The sequence below is a fragment of the Uloborus diversus genome, chromosome 9 (genome assembly GCF_026930045.1).
Source record: "Uloborus diversus isolate 005 chromosome 9, Udiv.v.3.1, whole genome shotgun sequence".
Taxonomy (NCBI): domain Eukaryota; kingdom Metazoa; phylum Arthropoda; class Arachnida; order Araneae; family Uloboridae; genus Uloborus; species Uloborus diversus.
In genome coordinates this window covers 113,200,884-113,222,493 of record NC_072739.1, presented here as the reverse complement: position 1 = coordinate 113,222,493, position 21,610 = coordinate 113,200,884, and the positions used below count along the sequence as shown (strand labels likewise).

Genomic DNA, 21,610 nt, shown 5'->3' with positions numbered 1-21,610 from the left:
CAACCTTTTTCGAAAAACTTTCCATAGAATGACCATTTTAGCAACTATCTTCACTACTTAAAACCTCATATATGTTAAATTTAGATCAACATTTTGCTGAGTATGCTCTTTTAGGAATTCAGTGTGACAGTTTTGTGACAGAGTGAAGGGAGGGGGAAGGGAGGAGATAACTAGAAGTGTAACATCACGCGTTGTTTATAACAATATGCTCATGTTGAACAGCGTTACATGTAACAAGGGGGTGGGGGATTTGTTCAAAATTTTGTAACATCCTTTATGGACAGCCCCTTAATTCAATTTATTTACAGTTTCAGAGTTGCTGAAAACTTATTAACAGAAAACCCAAGGAGTTAAAAATATATGTAGTTCAAGACATTTTGCCCTTTTTAAGTATAACAAACAAGCATTTGGCAAAACACGTTGTGTATCCACTGCTCAAAAGTAATCTTTCGCAAACCCAGAAATTACGAATACAGTTAACTCAACCACAATTTGGGCATAAATATCATAAAATTTAAAGATAACAGTGGAAAAAAAATTATCATTTATGCACAGAACCAGCTTGTTTGCATAACATTGCAGTGACGTAGTTGGGGAGAAATGTGTTTGAGTATCGAACCCACGACCTCCGGTGTTCAAAGCTAATCTTCTACCTCAAAACTACGGAAGCCCATCAAGGAATGTTTTTTGATCAAAATAACACATGCTAGCGTATGAGGCAATTTATTCGGAACCGAAAATATAAGATTAGTTCAGTTAAAAGCCTGTTTCAATAAACTTGCTTACATATTAACTGAATATCAACAAGTTACGTTGCTTAAGCATATTTGCAGAACATTTTGACAAATGTATATTGTCAGCTTGGAAAATCCATTTCGAATAAATGCGTGTACAAGGTTGAAAAAATAAAGAAATAAAAAGTTGCAAGTTAACCGTTTCAAATAATAAAGCAGTATGCTGAAATAACAAATTACAGACAAGATATTAGAAAGGAATCTGAAAATTGTTTGTGTAATGGAGGAAAAGTTAAGTAACCTTAACTGCATGAACTCAAATACATAAAATGTAAATTTGTTTATCTGAAAAATGTATTTATCTCCGAACTTTAAACTTTATTCCATGAGACGCCCAATTTTTTTCATCGCATGCAGGATGTTCGGAAGTGGAAATCGCTGACTCACTTTCATTCAGCAGACACTTACATGACATATATATATTTTTTTAATTGCCTCAACATTCCAGTACGTTGAAAGGATGTGATAAATCCAACAGTATTGCATTCAAAAATGTGCATCCGAAGTTACATATTTCCTATTTCATCTATTTCAGCCAGAGCAAGCAGCACTACTGTTTACTGGTAAACTGCACTGCTTTCAAAGTTTCGCGCAAGTTCATAGATCGACGACTGGTGGCGTAACGAAGCGGGGGAGGGGACAGGAGTTTTCTGCCCTGTTATCACGTATGCCACAGTCACATCGTCCCTAAGGTGACGCTCGCTATTGAAGTTACTCGTTATTTGGACTAGATGTGACTCCCCTTGATATTCAATAGCATTCCAGACCATGACGCTATTGAATGTTATGCTGGAATGACGTCGGATTACGCACTATGGGAGGAGACGTTCCCATGTGTAACGTCTGAAGCATACACGTCCCTCGTTTTTGTGCAGATTTAATCTGGACTCATCCGAAAAGACGACCTGCTGCTAGTCCTCACGCTATTGGGCGTGTTGATGGGTGAAAACTTTCGGTCGGGAAATGCGGAGCAAAAAACTTATTTGCCGAGTTTCACCATTTTCGTGGAGCAGTTGGCAACCCTGCTTTGCGTATCAGAAGTGATATGCTTCCTACATCAAATATTTAAGTGAAAAAAAAACGAAGCCCAGTGACTCGGTGGCAGCGCTTCGCGCTCCCACGCCGCAGGCCCGGGTCCTATTCCCGACTCAGCCATTAATCCCTTCAGTGGGGCGATAAAATGAGTACCAAGTGTGCTTGGGAACTAAACTCTAGGGGGTTCCGCGTTCGGCTGACAACCTAACTGGAACATCTGCCTAGCACCCCAGAGCCCTAGGTCAGGAAGACTGAGATGGATACAGTAGGGCTTGACCCCCATGGGCTGTTGTGCCACTGGGTTGGCTTGGAAAGGAAACACTCATACGGGTGGTGCTCTAAGAGACTTTTTCAAAAAATAAAATTTTAATCTAACCGTTGTCAAGTAAATGTTTGAAAAAAATAAGATTTGAGGATAAAGTATCTTATATTTTACTCGGTGTCAGATGAGCTAAATGTTTAAATTTTCACTTTAAAAAAACATACCAAAGTTTTATGCAAATCGTTAAAATAAAAAAAATTTAACTGCAAATTTATTATGAAAATTACTATTTATTCTACTGACATAGAATTGACTGACATAACTTTGGTTTCCAAAATACCGCAGATGCTTCTATTTGAACACTAATCCAAAATGGCTTCCTTTCCTGTTTGCTGAAAGAAACTTTTTTTTTTAGTTTAAATAAAGAATAATAACCTATCAAACATTTTAAGTTTAGAAGTTTAACAAAATCTAGAAAGCCTGCAAAATTATTTTGAATTTTTAGGACAAAACTCCGCACCTGTTTTGGCAATCTCCAATATTCTCTGTAAGAAATGATTTTACTTACCAACGAGCTCTAAATTAGAACTCTAAATCAAATTCAGAATACATTTTCGTTGACTTTTTTCTTCTTGGTCTTCACTTCATTGACTCTTCTATTCCATTTCATTTCATTTCAGAGATTGTTGCCACGAGCTGCTTGGTCACATTCCCCTACTTGCTGACGCCAGCTTTGCTCAGTTTTCTCAGGAATTAGGACTGGCCTCTCTCGGGGCGTCAGACGAAGAAGTAGATAAGTTGGCAACGGTAAGTAGAAGTATTACCAGAAAATCGCCCGTCATGGTATGACGGGTGAAAATTGTTTCTACATTTGAACGAAGCAATTGCCTGTTTGGTGATATTTCGATAGTTAAAATTTGAACCCTAACACCAGTGGATTAACCTTAAACTCCAGTAGATAGCGTTAATTGTTTTGGTTTCTTCGTTTTCCTAAAATGAAAGTCTTACCAGTAAAACAGTTAAGTTACCGGATCGAGTTCAGCCTTGTCACAATAAAGTATTTCCCTGCATTTTAAACGTTACCAAAACAGATTATCAAATTATCATGCCGTGGAGAGAGTTTCATTGTTGAAACACGCGGGTTACTCGAGCATCGGCTATTATTTATATGAGGATATCATACCATGAGCTCCCCAGGTGTTTCAAGCAACGAACTTATATTTCCGTGGTATTTCGATGAATAGGAAAGTCCTTCTGCCATTTTGAACTTCCTTTAATGCTTTAATTATGTTAATAACTGTACCGATGACTAATATATATAGACTAGATGACCATATTTCCTTAAATTTCGGGGGAATTTTGAATTCCTTCTCTTGACATAATGTCTGCAAAAGTAGTATTAGTACTTTTTCTTTTTTCACTCTAGAATCCCCCGTACCTACCACTATTTGTGGTTTAACCAGTTGGATAGGACCCTGAGAACAGCTCTGATTTTTTTATCCAGACCAGAAACCGAGGAATATCTGGTTAAGCGCCCCCGGAGGTACTGTTTCACTTGGAGGACTTTGTGACCATGAGCATATTGAACGTCCCCCAGTTACCATTCAGGTCGAAGACGGTGGATCTTCGACCGTATAGGGTCGAACCAGGGACCCTCCGGTCACAATTTCGATGCCTTACCGATCAGGCCACCACGGCCTAGAAAATAGTACTTGGAAAAACCATAAGCATTTGCATTTTTGGTCTGAAATTTGAAATTTTTCATTACCTGTGAAATTTAGAATGCTTTTTTTTCTGTTGGATTTTACTTAAATCTACGAGTAGTTGTGATGTGGGGACTAAAAGAGGTAAATAATTTTGTCATAATCGAACCAGCCTAACCAGGAAACCATACGATAGAGGAATATTGATTTTTTTTTTTTTTTTGATTGGTAGCATTTGAAAGAAATAGTAAAACATATTTCACGACGCATAAATTCTTTTCCCCTCGTGTCCCCGTTATCGAAATGTTAGGTCTTAAAGTTTGCCGAAATTTTCAGATAAGTTGCCTAGTTTAGCGAGTTTTGGTGAGTAATTTGAGACGTCTTTCACTCTTTGCAGTTGAATAGCCTGCCCCATGCAGACGGTAAAGTCATGTAGTACCTTTAATTCCTCGCCAAATCCTTGAATTGGGCACTTTTTTTTTAAATTTTATGACTTTATATCTCGATGATGGGGCACAAGGGCAAATACTTTTCGCGTCAAAAAATTGTCTTAATATGTTTTTTAAACTGCTACCTAATTCAACTTTTTTCATTATTACACAATTCGTGTGGATCCCTGGTTGAAAAAGGAAATTCCTAGCTATCTTTGCCTCCAGCCATAAAATTGTTAGGTATATTATACCTTGCTTGCTAGCCATTGCCCAGCTTGGCTGTTCTGCGTCTGGTCATGTACTGACCAATATGAGCAAGAATATGTGGATCGTTTTGTTATTTCCTGCAGAAAGCACCGCAAGAAGGCAATCAACCTCACCTTTTACATAAACATTGTATTCAAGTATTACATTTGTCTTCCACAATGCCTCTTTAATATTATGCTAATTCTTAAATGATTTTCCTAGAGGAGCAATTTTTGTCAGGTTACTAATTGAGAAAACATATAACTTGATCTTTACTAATAATAAGGCTGAAAGTCTGTTCTCTGGATATCTGCATTTCTGGATGTGTGTGTCTCTGGATGTCTGAATCTCTGTTGGTCTATTACGCGCATAGCACCTAGGCCATTCGGCCGATTTTCATGAAATTTGGTACAGAATTAAAGGGTGTCCCAAAATTAACGCAAGATTTGAATTTGCCACCATTTTTTCCATAAATTGTTGGCAGCCATGAAAAAAGAACAATTTGACAGTTGAGAGTTTAGAGTTAGTAAAAATGGGGTGTTATTGTACCAAAGAGCGAGAGAGAGTGAAACATTTCAATTACTGCATAAGGCATTTCCTAGTCGCGTACTCTCTCATTTCGGTCATCAAAATTGGCACCCTAGATCGTGTGATTTAACATTTTTAAATTTCTTCTTATGGGGTTATTTGAATTCAAAGGTCTATGTCAACAAGCCCACAACCACCCGTGCATTACCGTGTTGCGATACCGAGCGCCAATAACAGTAACTGCTTGACCAGCCTCAACTTTCATTATTTTTGAAACAATTGTTCAATAATGAAAGCGCGTTATTGTATCGTATAATGCTCCATTTTTGATTACCCTAAACTCTCAGCTGTCAAATTGTTCTTTTTTCAGGGTTGCAAAAATGGCGGCAAATTCAAATCTTGTGTTAATTTTGGGACACCCTTTAGTTCGTAGCATAGGAGTTAGCACCTCGAAGCGATTTTTTGAAAATTCGATTCTGTTCTTTTCTATTCCAATTTTAAGAACATTTTACCGAGGAAATGATCATAACGTGGACGAGTAAATTTCCAAGTGATCATAACGTTGACGAGTAAATTTCCAAGTTATCATAACGTGGAACCGTAACATATGCGAGCAAATGAACATAGTAAATTGGCGAGAAATTCATCATCCATTATTTGTAAATATACAGGCGAACCAAACGACCTTTTAATTTTCTACGACGGGCAAAATCGTGCGGGTACCGCTATTTATAATATAGAAAATGTTTGTTTGTACAATCTACTGTGTATTGTTCGGAATAATTTTTATATTGTGAGTGGGAATGGGAATTTTTTTTAGAAATTTCTTCCCCCAAGAACATTTTTAACCAACCAATATTATACGATGCATATAAAAAATAAACTAACCGCTAATTTTATTTGCACTCGCCACGTCAGAAAAATTGCGCGCTAGTGGCGAGAGAATCATGCAATTCCTTGCCCGTTTATAAGTATTCATATAGATTTTTTCGCACTTCGAAAAAATCTCCAAAAATATTTTCAAGTAGCCCCAAATCGTTTCTGCATTTGGGGCACTTAGAATTAATATCAAATTTGAACTTGAAGAAATTCTTAAGCGTAGCTCTTCATCTTTTCTTCTATAATAAATATTAATCTTTCGTTCCGAGAATTTGCTTTTGCAATGTGTGATAGATGCTTCTCTACTCATTGAAAAGAGGTTTTTGGAAACTTCATTGCTGTTGAAATTATACATTATTCAGATATTTTCCCCTTCAGAAAAACTTTTGATACGCTTCTCATATAAACTATACTTTTTTTTTCAATTATAAAAACTTTTTTCCTGTTATATAAAACATTGTAGAACTTTGCTTGTGTGTGTGAAACAACAGTTAATTGATGATATCTAATTACTTTTTTTTAACTGAAATTTTTCTTGTTAATGAAACATTATACTTTATAAATTAGTATTTAGAAGGGACTAATTGTGTTCTTTTCTATTCACAGTGCTACTTTTTTACTGTGGAATTTGGCCTTTGTAAACAAGGAGGGGAGATGAGAGTTTATGGCGCTGGACTTCTATCGTCTGTGGCAGAATTGCAAGTTAGTATTTCTAGTCTGTCAAAATGCTGTACGGTAGGGTTCTATTCTTAAACAATATGGGAGAGTGTTGTACCTTAAGACAGTTTACATATTTTAATTTTTAACGTCAATTTCTTGAATCAAATTTAAAATCTATAAGTCACATTAAAATACCCCAACATACTTCTATGCAATAATTTTTTTAAAATTCAGACAGTTTGAAAATAAAATGTTGCCAGCCATTTAAACTAAAAATTCCAAGCTGTCCCAAGGTACAACATCCTATTGTACCTTGGGACACATCCTATTGTACCATGAACACTCATCATGATTCAGGAAACAGCCATATACTTGAACCAATTTTGCACTAGAAAACGAAAAAAATACTTTTTTGGTGGTAGTGAATTAAATCATGAATATCTAATAATAAATTATGAATTGTGAATTAGTTATTTATCATTAAATGTGTTTAAAAGACTACATAAGATTAGAACATTGTTCCATGTTCCTAAACATATCTTAATCATTAAGAACCATGCATTTGTTGTATCTTGGAACGTGTCCTAAGGTACAAAATGTTTGGCTGTCCCAAGGTACAATCACCACGTGGTTTTAAAAAACCAAAATGATGATCAATCTAGCTGCACTATCATTTTCTCATAACCAAAATATTTAAAGCACTTCTCTTTCATAAAAAAATAAAATTCAATTGATTAGTTTTAAAAATACAGAGACAGAAAATGAAATAAAAATAAAGAAAATATTTACTTTGGAGTCAAGAAACTTTCTTTCTCTCACAAAATCGACAATTTTACTCATTTGATGCTGATTTTAACTACGGCACCATTTAGTGGTGAAGGTTTCTATTAGAGATTACAAAAACATGGCTGTAAAAATATATTCTTAGAAATTAGCAGTGTCCCAAGGTACAAACGTGCCAAGGTACACAACACTCTCCCCTATTTCTATTAGTTGTCGGTATAAGATGCGTTTTGTAATAAAAAGTTGTAAATTCTATAAATAATGGGACCTATGTAAGTTGACCACTTGTGGTGCGTGGTGCAGTACTTTAATGACCAAGTTAGACAGGTATGAATATTGTTTTCCATCACATTTCTCACGTGGTTGCGAATTATCCTAAACGACAAGATATTGTGTTGAACCAGATTAATATAATTCATTTCAAAAGGTTTTTATGGTTATATTTTAACTTTGGATGACTATAAAATACTTTAAGAGCTTTTCTTCAGTTTGATTCCGATAAATGCAATAACACTATTAAAATAATAGTGGGGTGTTTAAAAAGGGGGGAAGAAACTGTATATCAAAGTCACTTTGAATGACTGTAGTTCGATCTATGAGTGATGTCTTTTTTTCTTTGTCCTTTTGATTTTGCATGACATTTTAAAAATTAGGGAATGATGCGGTGTCGGAATCAAAGTCAGACTGATTTTGGGGTAAAGGAGTTATAGTCGAAGGCTCTAAAATTGTCGGAGTCGGAGCCAGTCATTTTTCCTCCGACTCCGCAGCCCTGCTAAAAACTATAAAATAGATAATGATGTCTGTTTTTGCTATATTTTCATATCATACATTCCCTTACAGCATTCATTGTCTTCAACTGCCGCAGTGTTGCCATTTGAACCGGAAAGAACTTGCCAACAGGAACCCCTTATTACAACTTTTCAAGACGTGTACTTTTTTACGGATAGTTTTGAAGAAGCAAAAGAAAAAATGAGGTAAAGAGGTTATGAAAAACCTAAACTTTGTGCATTTCTTCCTTTATTAATGTTTTACTGAAGAACAATGAAATTACTATAGGGGCTTATTCAACTTCATTTTGTTCGATTCAGTCGAATTCTAACCACAACAAGAGTAGCGAGATATTTCCTTCTGGAAGGGCAAAGGAAATTTCTGGCTGCGTGGATTGGTAAATACAATCATAGGCGCTCGATGGGAAGTCACTGTGACCTTCCAAAAATTTCCTTATTTGGCAAATTTTGCTGACGATTCGACAAATTTGGAGATAAAGTGCAAGATTTAAATTTTAAAAAAAGTTTTAATTTTCTAAATTGCTTTTAATGATGTCGTATTTTATTATTTGGTAAAATTGGAAATTTTTTGCCCAAATTGAGAATCCCCTCCCCCCCGCCAAAAAATTTCAGTTATGGGTGTCCCTTGGATACAATTGATCGCATTCGATTCGATCGAACTCTGTTAGAGTTGAACTAGCTTGATTGCAATAGCAGATTCTTAGTCTGAAATGAAAAAACTTTTGCACCGGATTAATTTGATTCACGAAGTGATACAGCAACCATGAAATCTTTTGGTTCTACTAATAGCTTTTTCAAACATTTTGATAAATTCCGTACAACATTTTTTTTCTTTCTCAGGTCTAGAAATTTAATGCTGTTCTAGAATACAGTCGAACTTGGTTAAAACGAACTCAAAGGGACCTTTAAAATTACTTTGTCTGATCCGAAATGTAGTTCATGACGCTATACTTAATTACATATAGTTTGTTGCATAGTTTATCTCAGCAGTACTTCGTTTTAAGCGTGTTCGAATTAACGGGGTTCAATTGTATTTGAATTTCGTAATTTAGCGTTTTATTGCAATTCTTCAATGAAACCTACAAATGTTTTGACTTTTCTCAAAATAAAAATTGTCAGCAAGAAAAGAAAGGACGTGTAGAGGGTTAACTTTTGCTCCAGTTGTAAAAATAGCATGCACTTGTTGAGCATTAGCTGAGTTTCACGGTTGACATCGAAAATAAAAACTGTGTCAATTGACGCATGTTCAACAATCAAGCTTGACAAAAGAAAAAAAAAAGGGTGAAATGTCCCGTCAATGTAATTTTATGGCTAGAAATTTAAGATTAGACCTCTTAGGAATTTTATACAATTTTAAAAACTTAGTCATTGTTATCAACTGGCGTAAACATCCCGGTTGAAGGATTTTTTGGCAAAAACCCCCTATGTGAATTCCTGAGCATAAAAGGACTTTTGTGCCAAACGTGGCCAAGATCCGACGTAAACTGTTGACATCTATAAGGAAAATCCATCCCCTCCCTCCCCCGTAGGCAGGCAATTCTCCCCCTCCTCCATGTAAATTCCTGTTCATCAAAGAACCTCTGTGCCAAATTTGGCTAGAGCCGACTTAAACTGAATTTGTATAAGGAACACACACACACACATGCATTCATCTTGATTTATACTCCCTCTTTCCTAAATTGGTAGCTGCAGTAAGTAAAAAAGGAAATGGATACCGACAATGGACAAGTGAACGAGAAATATAAGACAGAATGAGTAAATAAACTAGAAGTGGCGAAACTGGAAACGTTACGTCATCAAAAACAACCTAGGGAAAACGTCATTGGACAAAAATAGCTTTTCAGGGGACGTGCTCGACAAATCATTGACATTAGTCACATCATTGGCATTTAGTAGCTACATTTGAACTCTTTGGTCCTGGTTAATGACGCTGATGATTTTATGAGTTATTTTGCTTGACTAGATTTCAAGCTGCTGTTCACTCAATCAACAACATTTACTTAAGAAGCATTTTCTCCTTCCCTCCTTAAATCAGTACCAAATAAGTTTCAAAAATCCACCGTTCGTACATGAAAGCCACGCCCTATTTTGTAGGCTTTCCCCATTCCACCATGTCATGCCAGAAAGATGAGTTTACTTTCTAATGAATTCACGATTCATTAGTACCTAGAAAACTACTGAATGCGATTACTGATGTAAGAGCCTTTAAAAAATGAGACGTGGTTTAAGAGTTCACAAACCGTGGATTTTTGCAACTAATTTGGTACTGATAAGAGAATGGAAGGGTTGGCAAATAAATGTCCGAACAGCATATATGTAGCACGCTGAAACCTCTGAAAAATATTCAAATAAAAGTCTAAAATCGTAAGCTTCAATATTTAGTCCTACATAAGTTTTCAAATGTAGAAACCATGCAAAACATTTGGGACAGAATTTTCGACCTTTTAATTTGGGAAGAAGGAACTATTCTGACTTCCAAGTCCGCAGTGTCTTCCAAGCAGGAGCGTACACAGGAGGGGGTAAGAAGGGACACCTGTTTGCCCAGGTCCGATGGTGAAGAGGGCCCAATATTTTTAAAACTAAGCGTGAAATATAGGGGTAAACAAAGTGGGGGGGGGGGGGGCAAAAAAGTCATTTGTGACGGCCCCAAAGTTTTTGTGCACTTCCCCTGCTTCCAAGTTCCCATTCCAAATCAAAAAGCCTACAGTGCTGACCAAATTAGAGATATTATTAAGAGAGATATAAAGAGGTTTTTTTTTGTACACTATTTGTACTAAGTATAATTTGTAATTTATTTTACTGTTAAAGTACAGTACATACAGTACACTGATTATTACGTTATTTCAGCATAATTTAAAGTTTGCAGGTGGCAGCACTGTCTGCTTTGTTTATGTTCTTTGTTTATCTGCCTACCAGGAACATAACCTCAATCAGCTTAAACAGTTCACTAGTTCTTTTTATTAGTGTGTTCTGTTATATTTAAAGTTAGTTTTAGGTAATTAGTGAGTATGTGTATGTGAGTATATATAATAGTGAGTATAAACAATTTTTTACCACCTTTTTTAAAAAAAGCTAAGAAATAGTGTAAACCTTGAAAAAAGTACGCCAAAAAGACTTAGATATTAGATAATTATTTCACTGTTCATTTATGTGTCTATAATTATGTAACCAATAAAGAATTTGCTTTTAAAACAGTCTTAGTCTAATAATTTGGCCAGCACTGTAGTGTGGATCAAAAACTAGAACTGTCTTCAAGGACTCGACCAACCAGATAACCCACTTGTGGAAGTAACAGTAAGCGCGAAGGACTCAGGTGTCTTGTACAGTGTGAGAAGACGAGAAGGCACTATATAATTCGGCCATTATGTGATTGTAACCATCATGACTCGTAGTAACATCTCGAGGGTTTGCTTACCGAATAGGTTAACTAGACCGTGACCTAGGGCCCCCCACTTTTTAGGAGCCCTCTAAATGGCCAAAATTGTTTTAACCAACTGTAAGGCTTGACTACAGGGGGGCTCTGAAGAGCGTTTGACCTCCCCCCCCCCCCCTCATATCGTAATCGGGCTCTGGACGTCCCTGTAACTTTGTTTTTACATGCTGTGCTCAAATCTAGGAACCACTAGAACAAATTCCAGTCAAGGTTTTCCGCAAACTTGTCTTCATTAATCTTACTAATCTTACTAATATTATATATGCGAAAGTTTGTCTGTATGGATGTATGTATGGATGTATGGATGTATGTATGGATGTTTGTTACTCTTTCACGCAAAAACTACTGAACGGATTTTGATGAAACTTTACAATAATATAGCTTATGCATCAGAATAACACATAGGGTAGTTTTCGTCCCGTTATGGGGGGCAAACCCCCTAAGGGGGGGCAATAAAACACAATTTTTGTATCAATTCTCTAATATTGGGATGAAAAAATACTTGCACATATTAACATTATATGTCCATCGAAAGCTCTGATTTTTCTGCTGAAGATGGCACCTGTTCGAAATTTCTAAGTAGAATAAAAAACGAGTTATGAGCTTTTTAGATCCATGTTCGAAGGCTTTCCTCAACTCAATACAGTATTTAGTGTATCATCTCAACTCCCTGTCGATAGCGACAATTGTTGTATTGTTGACTTTCTTTGCTTTTCGTGATTGTTCAAGGCTTTTCTCAAGTCAAATCTTGAAGAAAGATTTTTTGCACAAGATTGGCAAATAATACATGATTTGGTTGATGATTTTTCCATTTAAACGGAACTTTAATGTAATTAATGGTTTTTATTATTATTTATGCTGATTGAACACTTACTCATTATCCAAACAACAAGCAGATCGCCAAAATTTTTGCAGAAAGATTTCCGTAGCTGATGCATTTGGCAGTTTTTTCAACGTTGCTGTTTTTGAAGCCGAAGACTACGTCATAATGTTTCTCAGCTTTCACCATGTAAACAAAATATCGCCAATCAAAGAATTTTCAAAAGACTTTTTTTTACTGTGTTAAATAATCCAGCAACTAAATTAGGCAAATCCATAAACAGCACAAAAACTTCCATTAATTTTCCTTTTTGCACAATTTCAAACAATCACCAAATTTTATTACTTATTTTGGTAACATTTCGGATGAAACTGTTTAGCGCCATTTTATGGTGACCAAAAATATCTCAGCATCTGGCGACGATATCTCTGTAACGAAAATTAATATCATATCGTTTTATAAAGTAAGGAAAGAATGGGGGAGCATCATCGAAGGTACCTCGAAACGACTTTCGCAAATTCGGTAAAATCGCACCAAGAGCCACAATGATTGAAATTTCCCGAAATAACTAAAGCAAGTATAAGGGGATTACGAGCGCAGCTACTTTTTTTTAATCACTTCGTACTTCATTAGCCATACAGAGAAGGTTTTAGACTCCATTTAAAAAAAAAGTATCAACAGATTAATCTTTTTAAACATGAGAAGATTAATTTCATGTTTTTTAAATTTGTATATGCTTAAATATAGTGCTTTCGGTTCTAAATCAATACTACTTTGTTCTTTATACTTATTGCTATTTTAGTTTTATGGGTAAGGAAGAAACTCGATTTTTAATCACGTCAAAAAGATGTGTTTTAAATTCTTACACTTAAAACAGAAAACAAAAGCAAGTAACGATTTTTTCTAATAATTATTACTGACCCAGGCAACGCCGGGTATTTTTGCTAGTTATTAATAATCTTGATGAAGATAATTAGCTATCTGGTCATTAAATAATTGATATATTGGTTTTTCTTTTTATCTTTTAGAGAATTCGCCAGCACAATCAAGCGCCCGTTCGGTCTTCGTTATAACCCATACACTCAAACAGTAGAAGTGTTGAGCAACACTCGCAAGATTGCTAATCTAGTCAGCGAGCTCAAAGGAGATTTGTGTGTGGTGACAGCAGCCTTAAAGAAGATTCGGGGCAAGAAATGAAGACATGTTCTGCTCCCAAAAGATTTTTCTGGTCCTCGATCTGATTTGAAACCATATTCCTTTGATATATTTGTTGGTACTACAATCGAAATTCTGGGTCATTCCATAAGCTAGTATGTAAGTTATACAAAATTGGTAGCCAGAGGAAGAGCATGGCCATTCCTAGAATAATTTTTGCCTGTTCCAATAATTGATTGCCTTTTGGCTTTCTGAGCATTTAAACCTAGTGCTAAAGAAGCAATCAAATAGATATATCTCAAGTTCCCATGCCAAGTTGTTCAACGTAGGTATCGCACAAATGCAAAATTTGCAGTTGTGCAATATCTACGTTGGTTTTACTTTTACCCCTTATTTTGTACGCATTCTTCTTTTAAGTAGTATTTTTGATCATAAATTCAGTACCTTCATTTATTTTTTAAATTCATTTATTTATTTATTTACTTTGTTGACAACGAGAGCGGTATTTTGAATTCAAAAATCAGATACAGAACTTAATTTCCTTCCATACCAAAAAATACTAAACATTTTTCCTAAGGTCAAACATTTTGCAATATATATTCAAATAAAGTGAACAGATGTAAAGAAAATACATAATTGGATGTATTCCGAGAAAAATTTTCTCTCAAATAAAGTTTTGTATGCATAGACATGTGGGTATTAGAATGCAATAAACGATTTCTATCGCTCTTGTAAACTATACTGCGTTCACGACAAAAATAGTCTGGAAATAGACAAAGAAATGCGTCATTTGGTGACGTCAATCGCCTGTTTTTTCTTGGGGTAGAGTAAACTGGTGCCAAGTAGGTGGGGGAATGCGAATGGTATTGGTTTACTTCCCTCCACCCACGGAGAAAATTCCCAAAAATGGCCATATTGACAAACTTTCTGGCAACCTGTTTGTTTACTTACTATCTTTCCCGTGAACATAGTGTAATTACTTCAGAGATGATGGTACTTCTGAAATCAGTTGCTTATAACTTAAGTGCGCTACCTGTGGAGTAACTAACTAAATAGAGCGATAGATCGTCTGAATACGCATATGTTTGTAAGTACATACACGACCATTCGCACTCGTTGAGACCAGCCGGGGTTCGAAAAGGGCAAGAAACTTTAAGGGATGCTTCTGACTAAAACGGTTGAAAATCATTATTTTAATGCAGCAAAGGTACATTTAATCTTTACCTTTACTAACAATAAAGCTGAAAGTCTCTCTGTCTGTCAGGATCTCTGTGACGCGCATAGCGCCTAGACCGTACGGTCGATTTTCATGAAATTTGGCACAAAATTAGTTTGTAGCATGGGAGTGTGCACCTCAAACCGATTTTTCGAAAATTCGATTTTGTTCTTTTTCTATTCCAATTTTAAGAACATTTCCCCGAGAAAAATTATCATAAGACGGACGCGTAAATTGCCGAGTTATCATAACGTGGAACCGTAACATGGGCAAGCCAATTGGCAAGAAATTCATCATACGTTATTTGTAATTATACAGGCGAACCAAAAGACCTTTTAATTTTCTACTACGGGCAAAGCCGTGCGAGTGCCACTAGTCAAATATAAAAGTGAAGCGGTCGAGTTTAAAAATGAACGTGCACAATGTTCCTTCACTCTTTGCAGAAATGAAGAACATACAACTCTGGCTATTTTCTCTTGATTTTACTCTCAATTCTTCATTCGTTCACTGATTAGATTAAGAGTGTTCAATGTTTGCTTGCTCAGTCGTTAAAAAAATAAGATAGATAATGTGTTCTAACAATTGCATGATCGACGACTACACTGTGTATCAGCTGGAAATTGATGCCAGAACGCACCAAAATCCCCGTTCGAGTATGCTTTCCAGCAAAAATGAATTATCTTCGTACATGAAACTAGTCACAACTTAGGATTCAATAATTTCTCAATGTTGGTCTGCTAATGAAAAAATTTGCAAATGTGCCATTATCAAATATATATATATATATATATATATATATATATATATATATATATATATATATATATATATATATATATATATATATATATATATATATATATATATATATATATATATATATATATATTAGGGTGTCCCAAGATATAATGGCGAAAAAAAAATGTGTAAAATCAAATACGCATACCCTCCAATTTTTTTCCATTTCACATCAGAAACATGAGAAAAAAGTTTCCTTGCAATAAAATAACGGGAACCCGTGCCGACTTGAGGTCAAAGTTGGACCTGAAACCCTGTACGGCGAACTACAGTGGAAAGATTGCTAACTGTATAATTCCTTACCACACGCGACATCAATTTATTTAAAGCAGATATTTACAACAATATTAGACTACAAGAAACATTACTGCACATATTTGTAATTCAATGTTTGCTTTTTGCAGACAGGATAGAGCTTCCGCTGCTCTTGAACGCAACGTAACACAGATTGTTTTTGTTCATCATCAGCTGTTCTCATCAGCTGTTTGCATCATGAAAGTCCTGCTTCATTTTTACCACTCTTTCAGCTGCATCGTTTACTGCTCTAAGCATTGAGACAGTCTTTTTCACATCAAGGAATGAAATATTATTGTCCATACCATAATATCTGGATGAATTTTTTGTTAGAACAGCTTTTGAGATAATTGGGGTCCACATTTTCGTACTTTTATCAAAAAGCACAAATCTTTGTTAGGTGCTTTGACTGCCAAATTGCATTGAAGCCATGGTTTCACGTATATTGTCACTGACATCAAACAATGCTTCATTTTCCTTCGTATCTAATTTTAGTTGTGAACTAAATAGTAATAGTTTTAGGGAGTAAATCGCTCGAGCCACACTCTCAGAAATGGACTTTCAAATTTGACGAAATTTTCTTCGTTTTTGACGAAACCACTTCCAGGGATATGCTCCGAGCGAACATTTCGTCAAATTGAAGAAACTGCTTTTGTTAGTGGTTTGAGGATGCGAATTTCGTCAAATGTAACGAAATATTTCTTCATTCTAGTTTCGTCAAATTAACAATCATTTTCGTAGTTTTGAGAGCATTCGTTTCGTCAAATTAATTTCGTCATATATGAGGACATTAATTTCGTAAATTTTTAACAAAATTTATTTCCTTTTTTTTTTCTTTGAGCTCATTAGTTTTTTTTTATTTTTGAGAATACAGTCGAACCTCGTTAATTCGAACACGCTTAAAACAAATAACTGCTGAAATGAACTTTTTTGCAATTCTTGTCTTATTGTTTATTGTTTTTCGGATAAAGCGAACCACGTTTTTAATCGACTTTAATGGTCCCTTTAAGTTCGTTATAACAAGGTTCGACTGTATTTTATAAGATTCGTGTGCGTGTGATCAAATCGTAACTTCAGAATCTTACCACCGTAGTTTCCCACTTTAATGCGTATAGTCACTTTCACAGGCCCGTCATTTTATGGGGTCAGGGGGTCAATTGACCCCCTCCCCCTCCCGTCTTGATTTTTGAACATTCATGTTTTTACACATGAATGGCCGTCGTTTTAGTTGGTTTTTCTGTAAAATTTTTATTGAGTACAGACTCTTTGCCATATTTGGAAAAACATTCAAATAACTGGTCTGCAGTTCCCCCCCCCCCCCCCATCAAAAAAAGACAAGTAATTGTTGAAAAAAGAGGCACATAAAATATGTCAAGCAAATTTTTATTTATGTAAAAATGCAAACAAACAACTTCTTAAAAAAGGTAAAACAAATCATTTGCAGATTAAACTCCCCATGTTATCTAATTAAACCCCCCATAATGGGGGGTTTTCCTTCAAAAAATCTAATTTTTGTCGGATATTTACCAAATTTGGCACAGAGGTTCGTTATTGAAGGCTCGGGAACTCACACAAGTCCCTCTATGTGGGGGGGGGGGGGCAGACAATCACGCATTGGGGGTTATCCGTATTAAAAAAAGTTTTTTGTCCGATCTTTTTTAAATTTGCCACAGAGGTTTTTAGATGCTCAAGAATCACGCAAGGTAGTTTTCATCACTTTATAAGGGGGGAGGGGGGTCCTTGAAAAAAATATAGTTTTTGTCAGATTTTTCCAAAATTTGGCACAGAGGTTCTTTGAGGCCCGGGGATTCACGCAGGGTTGTGTTTTCGTCCCTTTATGGGGGGGGGACCCCTATGGTAATTTTCCTACAAAAAAAATCCAGTTTTTGTTGCATCTTTCCGAATTTGGCACAGAGTTTCGTTATTTGATGCTCAGGAATTCTCATAGGGTGGTTTTCGTTCCACTATGGGTTGCCAACCCCCATACAGGCGGGGGGGGGGGTCTTATGAAAAAGGTTTTTTATTATATCTTTTCCAAATTTGGAACAGAGGTCCTCTGATGCTCGGGAATTCACACATGGTAGTTTTCAACTCTCCATGATGGGGGGGGAGCAACCCCCGCATTGGGCGGTTCTTCTTATAAAAAAAAGTTTTTGTCCGATCTTTTCTAAATTTGCCATAGAGGTTCTTTGATGCTCAAGAATTCACGGAGGTTAGCTTTCGTTACTCTATGGGAGGGGGGGGGGGGAAGGTAACCTCAATGGGGGGTTTTCCTTGAAAAAATTCATTTTTTTGTCGGATCTTTCCAAAATTTGGCATAGAGGTTCGTTCATTGCTGCTCAGGAATTCTCATAAAGTAGTTTTCGCCTCGGTATGGGGGACAAACACCAAATGGGGGGTTTTTCTTTTAAAAAACCAGTTTTATCAGGTCTTTTCCAAAATTGTCACAGGTGTCCTTTGACGCTCAAAAATTCCCGTTTTCGTCCCGCTATGGAGTGGGAAACCATGTGTGTGTCGGGGGGGGGGGGGGTCTTATAAGAACCCAGTTTTCGTCTGATCTGTTCCAAATTTGGTACATTTGTTTTTTTGATGCTTGGGAATTCCCATATTGTAATTTTAGTCCCGATATGTGTGCCAAACCCCACAGGAGTTTTCCTTATAAAAATCCAGTTTTCGTCGGTTCTTTTCCAGATTCGGCCCAGATGTCCTTTGATGCTGGAAATCCACATAGGATAGTTTCCCATGGGATAGTATTCATGGGGTAGTATTCATTAATCACCCGATGTGATTAAAGGAAATATGTGACAAATTAGAAAGAGATCTGACAAAAGCCTGGATTTTTGTAAGGAAAACTCCCCTAATGAGGAGGGGGGGGGGTGGCCCTAAAACTCCCCTAATGAGGGAGGGGGGGGTGGCCCTAAAGCGGGAAGATTATTTCAAACTGTTTGAACTACATCCCGAGTGCATCGCTACGTCGCGATGTAAGGATGGCGATGCATCACGATGTAGAAATTCCTACATCGCCCTGCCCTACTGGGAATATAAAAGTGCTACTTCCTCAGCAGACATTGGGTTCTGGAAAAATAAATCATGTGTCACTTTCATACACTGTTACATCGATATTCTCGGGAGAAATTTGCTGTGGATTTTCTTCTTGATTGCATCGCATGAAAAAAATTCCAGAAAAAAAATATATATTTTTTATCCAACTTATACCACAAATTTCAAAAAAAAAAAGTACAATAAAATGGACAACTTTAAGTTAGTGTATCTTTGTTCTAAAATTAGATACAGAAAATGAAATTAGATAATCTTAAGAAAAAACTTACCTTTTTCTTTTTCCAATCAATTATTTGTTTTATTAATTTTGCTTGTATGTAGAATGTTTATTTGGCCAAATTTATGTTTAATACAGGAACTTTATTATTGCATGCATTTCATACTTCATACTTTGAAAACAATTCTCTGCCAAAATTGCAAAAGGTATTTGAAAATATAAATCTTAAAAAAAATGGCAGATGTGAAATAAATCTTTTGATAAAATTAATTTAGTGTAATGTTTGTTAAACAATTATAAAATTTTCCTTTGCTATTTACCCCTAAATTTTTTATTATTATTTCCAAACATGTGTAACATGAAATCAATGTATAATATATGAACACTCTGAATATTGTTATATTTATGGAAAAAATCTTCGTCTGTCTTGGTTCTGATTATCTCCATGATGTTGGTTCCATCCTAAAAGAGTTTTAAAAAGAAAATATATGTATAATAAGTAAATGTGTAAGTTCATGGGTGTATGCCCTCATGCACATTGATCTTTTTTCTATTCCTAGGAAAGTTTTACGATTAAATGCAGCAGCTTATCTCTAAAATAAAGCTTTTTTCCACAATATCTTTCAAAAGCTAGTTTTTTTCCCCTTTAGTTAAAAAGCTACGATTCTCATGTGACTTTAAAGAGCATCTGATTTCATTTTCATACTTTTCAAAATATGATTATTTCGACGGTGACAGCTATTTTTCCAAGCAGATTGCAAGAATAAGTTATTTTTACAGCGGATGGGGCAAAATTTTTATTTAGGCAGACAATGATTTATTTCTCTCAGTTGGTATCTGAAATTAATTTCTGAATAGCATTCTGGAATTAGGGTTTCTTCAATTTATCGACAATCCAGCATTACTTAGCCATTAAACTAGTTAATTCCTTTGCATATCAAGTCGTGAATTTTCCTTTTTTATTTATTTATTTATTTATTTATTTATTTTTTATTTTATTTATTTATTTATTTATTTATTTTTTTTTGGAGCTATAAAAAAATCAAGGGTGCGACAATTGTTGATTTGTGATTTTTTTTTAAATTTATTTTTTATTTCAGCTGACAGCCAAAATACACCGTTTTCTCCCGACTTTCGTTTTAAGATTTGCAGTTTTCTTGACGAATGTTTTCTGAAGTACTCCCTCCACTACAAATTAGTTCTATTAAGATACTAACAAATTAAGTAGTGCTGAAACTGATGATTATGATTTATTTTTACTTTTTTCCGAGATTTTATTGTGTTATGTTATCAATAAGTAACATTTATTTACCGAGCCTTATCTCCTTAAACCATTACCAAATTAGAGTCAAAAACCCCAGGGCTCCAACACTCGATTAATTGATAGTATAGTACCTTGAAATCATTAAAAAATATTCAAACAAAATCATAAAATCGTCAGAATTAATCGCTGGTACAAAAATATTCAAACGTCGCTCTCCTAGTTTGAAACGGAGGGAGTCTTACCAAGGAAGTATTACCTTTTCCCCAAGCATATTTGATTTCTAAAATATGCAATTTTCACGCAGTAAATAAAAAACACGCCAAGGGGAGAAAAGTTGCCAAAGACAGGAGAGAAAACCCAAGAACATAGTGCTTTTCCTTGTTTGCGTCTTGAGAACTAATTGACAGATATCAATGGATTTTTTTTTTTTTCGATTATCCTTTCAATTTTTTCAATTAAAGTATAGCTGTTCGGTTAAAATTTCAGATATTTTACTTTGCATTCAGCAAAAATCACAACTGTAACTTACATTTGGATTGATTGGTAGTTCATATATAAAATGCTTCTTAATCTGGTTTCATGTAGACCCGGATTTCTCATTTTTTGTTGACAAATCCTTGAAACGGCAAATATGGTAATAAAATTAATGCTGCATTAATTTTAGCCGTAGAAACTATGTATAACAGAAAAACTCATAATTATCATAAATCATGTAACACAAATTGACATAGAAAAACTTATAAATTTAGTGTATCAAGTGTGGAAATAAACAACAAAAAATACTTATCATTATTATTTTCAAAACATGCTACTATATATGTATTTTTTTTTCAATCGAGGTTAAACATTAAAACTCTATTTTCATTAATTTATTTAATTTGCAGAAAAATTGAAAAACATATTGAAAATATTCTGCTGAAATATCAAGCACAAAGATAGAGTTCTTTACGGAAATTAATATTTTCTCTAGATTAAAATGATTTGTATTAAATTGATATTTACTTCACCTCATGCTTCATGCAAGTAAAAACATAAAAAAAAAGGCTTCACAAATAATGAAATATTGATACAACATAAACATTCACGAGAAACATCTGCTGAAGGGAAAGATATTATATAAACAACATGAGGTACGCCTTTAAAAGTCCTGCCACCAACGAGCATAACAAAAAAAAAAAAAAAAGGGTCATCGTTTCGGAACCAAAAGCTGCTATAAACGGTTTGCATTATTTTTTTATTGAATC

General features: G+C 35.1%; 1 protein-coding gene across 1 annotated transcript in view; it reads left to right on the top strand.

The window, feature by feature from the left end:
• Positions 1 to 13,559, top strand: part of LOC129230446 (tryptophan 5-hydroxylase 1-like) — a 55,628-nt gene extending 42,069 nt beyond the window's left edge. The window contains 4 exon segments of the mRNA XM_054864844.1: positions 2,772 to 2,898; positions 6,485 to 6,580; positions 8,162 to 8,295; positions 13,391 to 13,559. Coding sequence (XP_054720819.1) covers positions 2,772 to 2,898; positions 6,485 to 6,580; positions 8,162 to 8,295; positions 13,391 to 13,559 — 526 coding nt within the window.
• Positions 13,560 to 21,610: the final 8,051 nt, after the last annotated feature.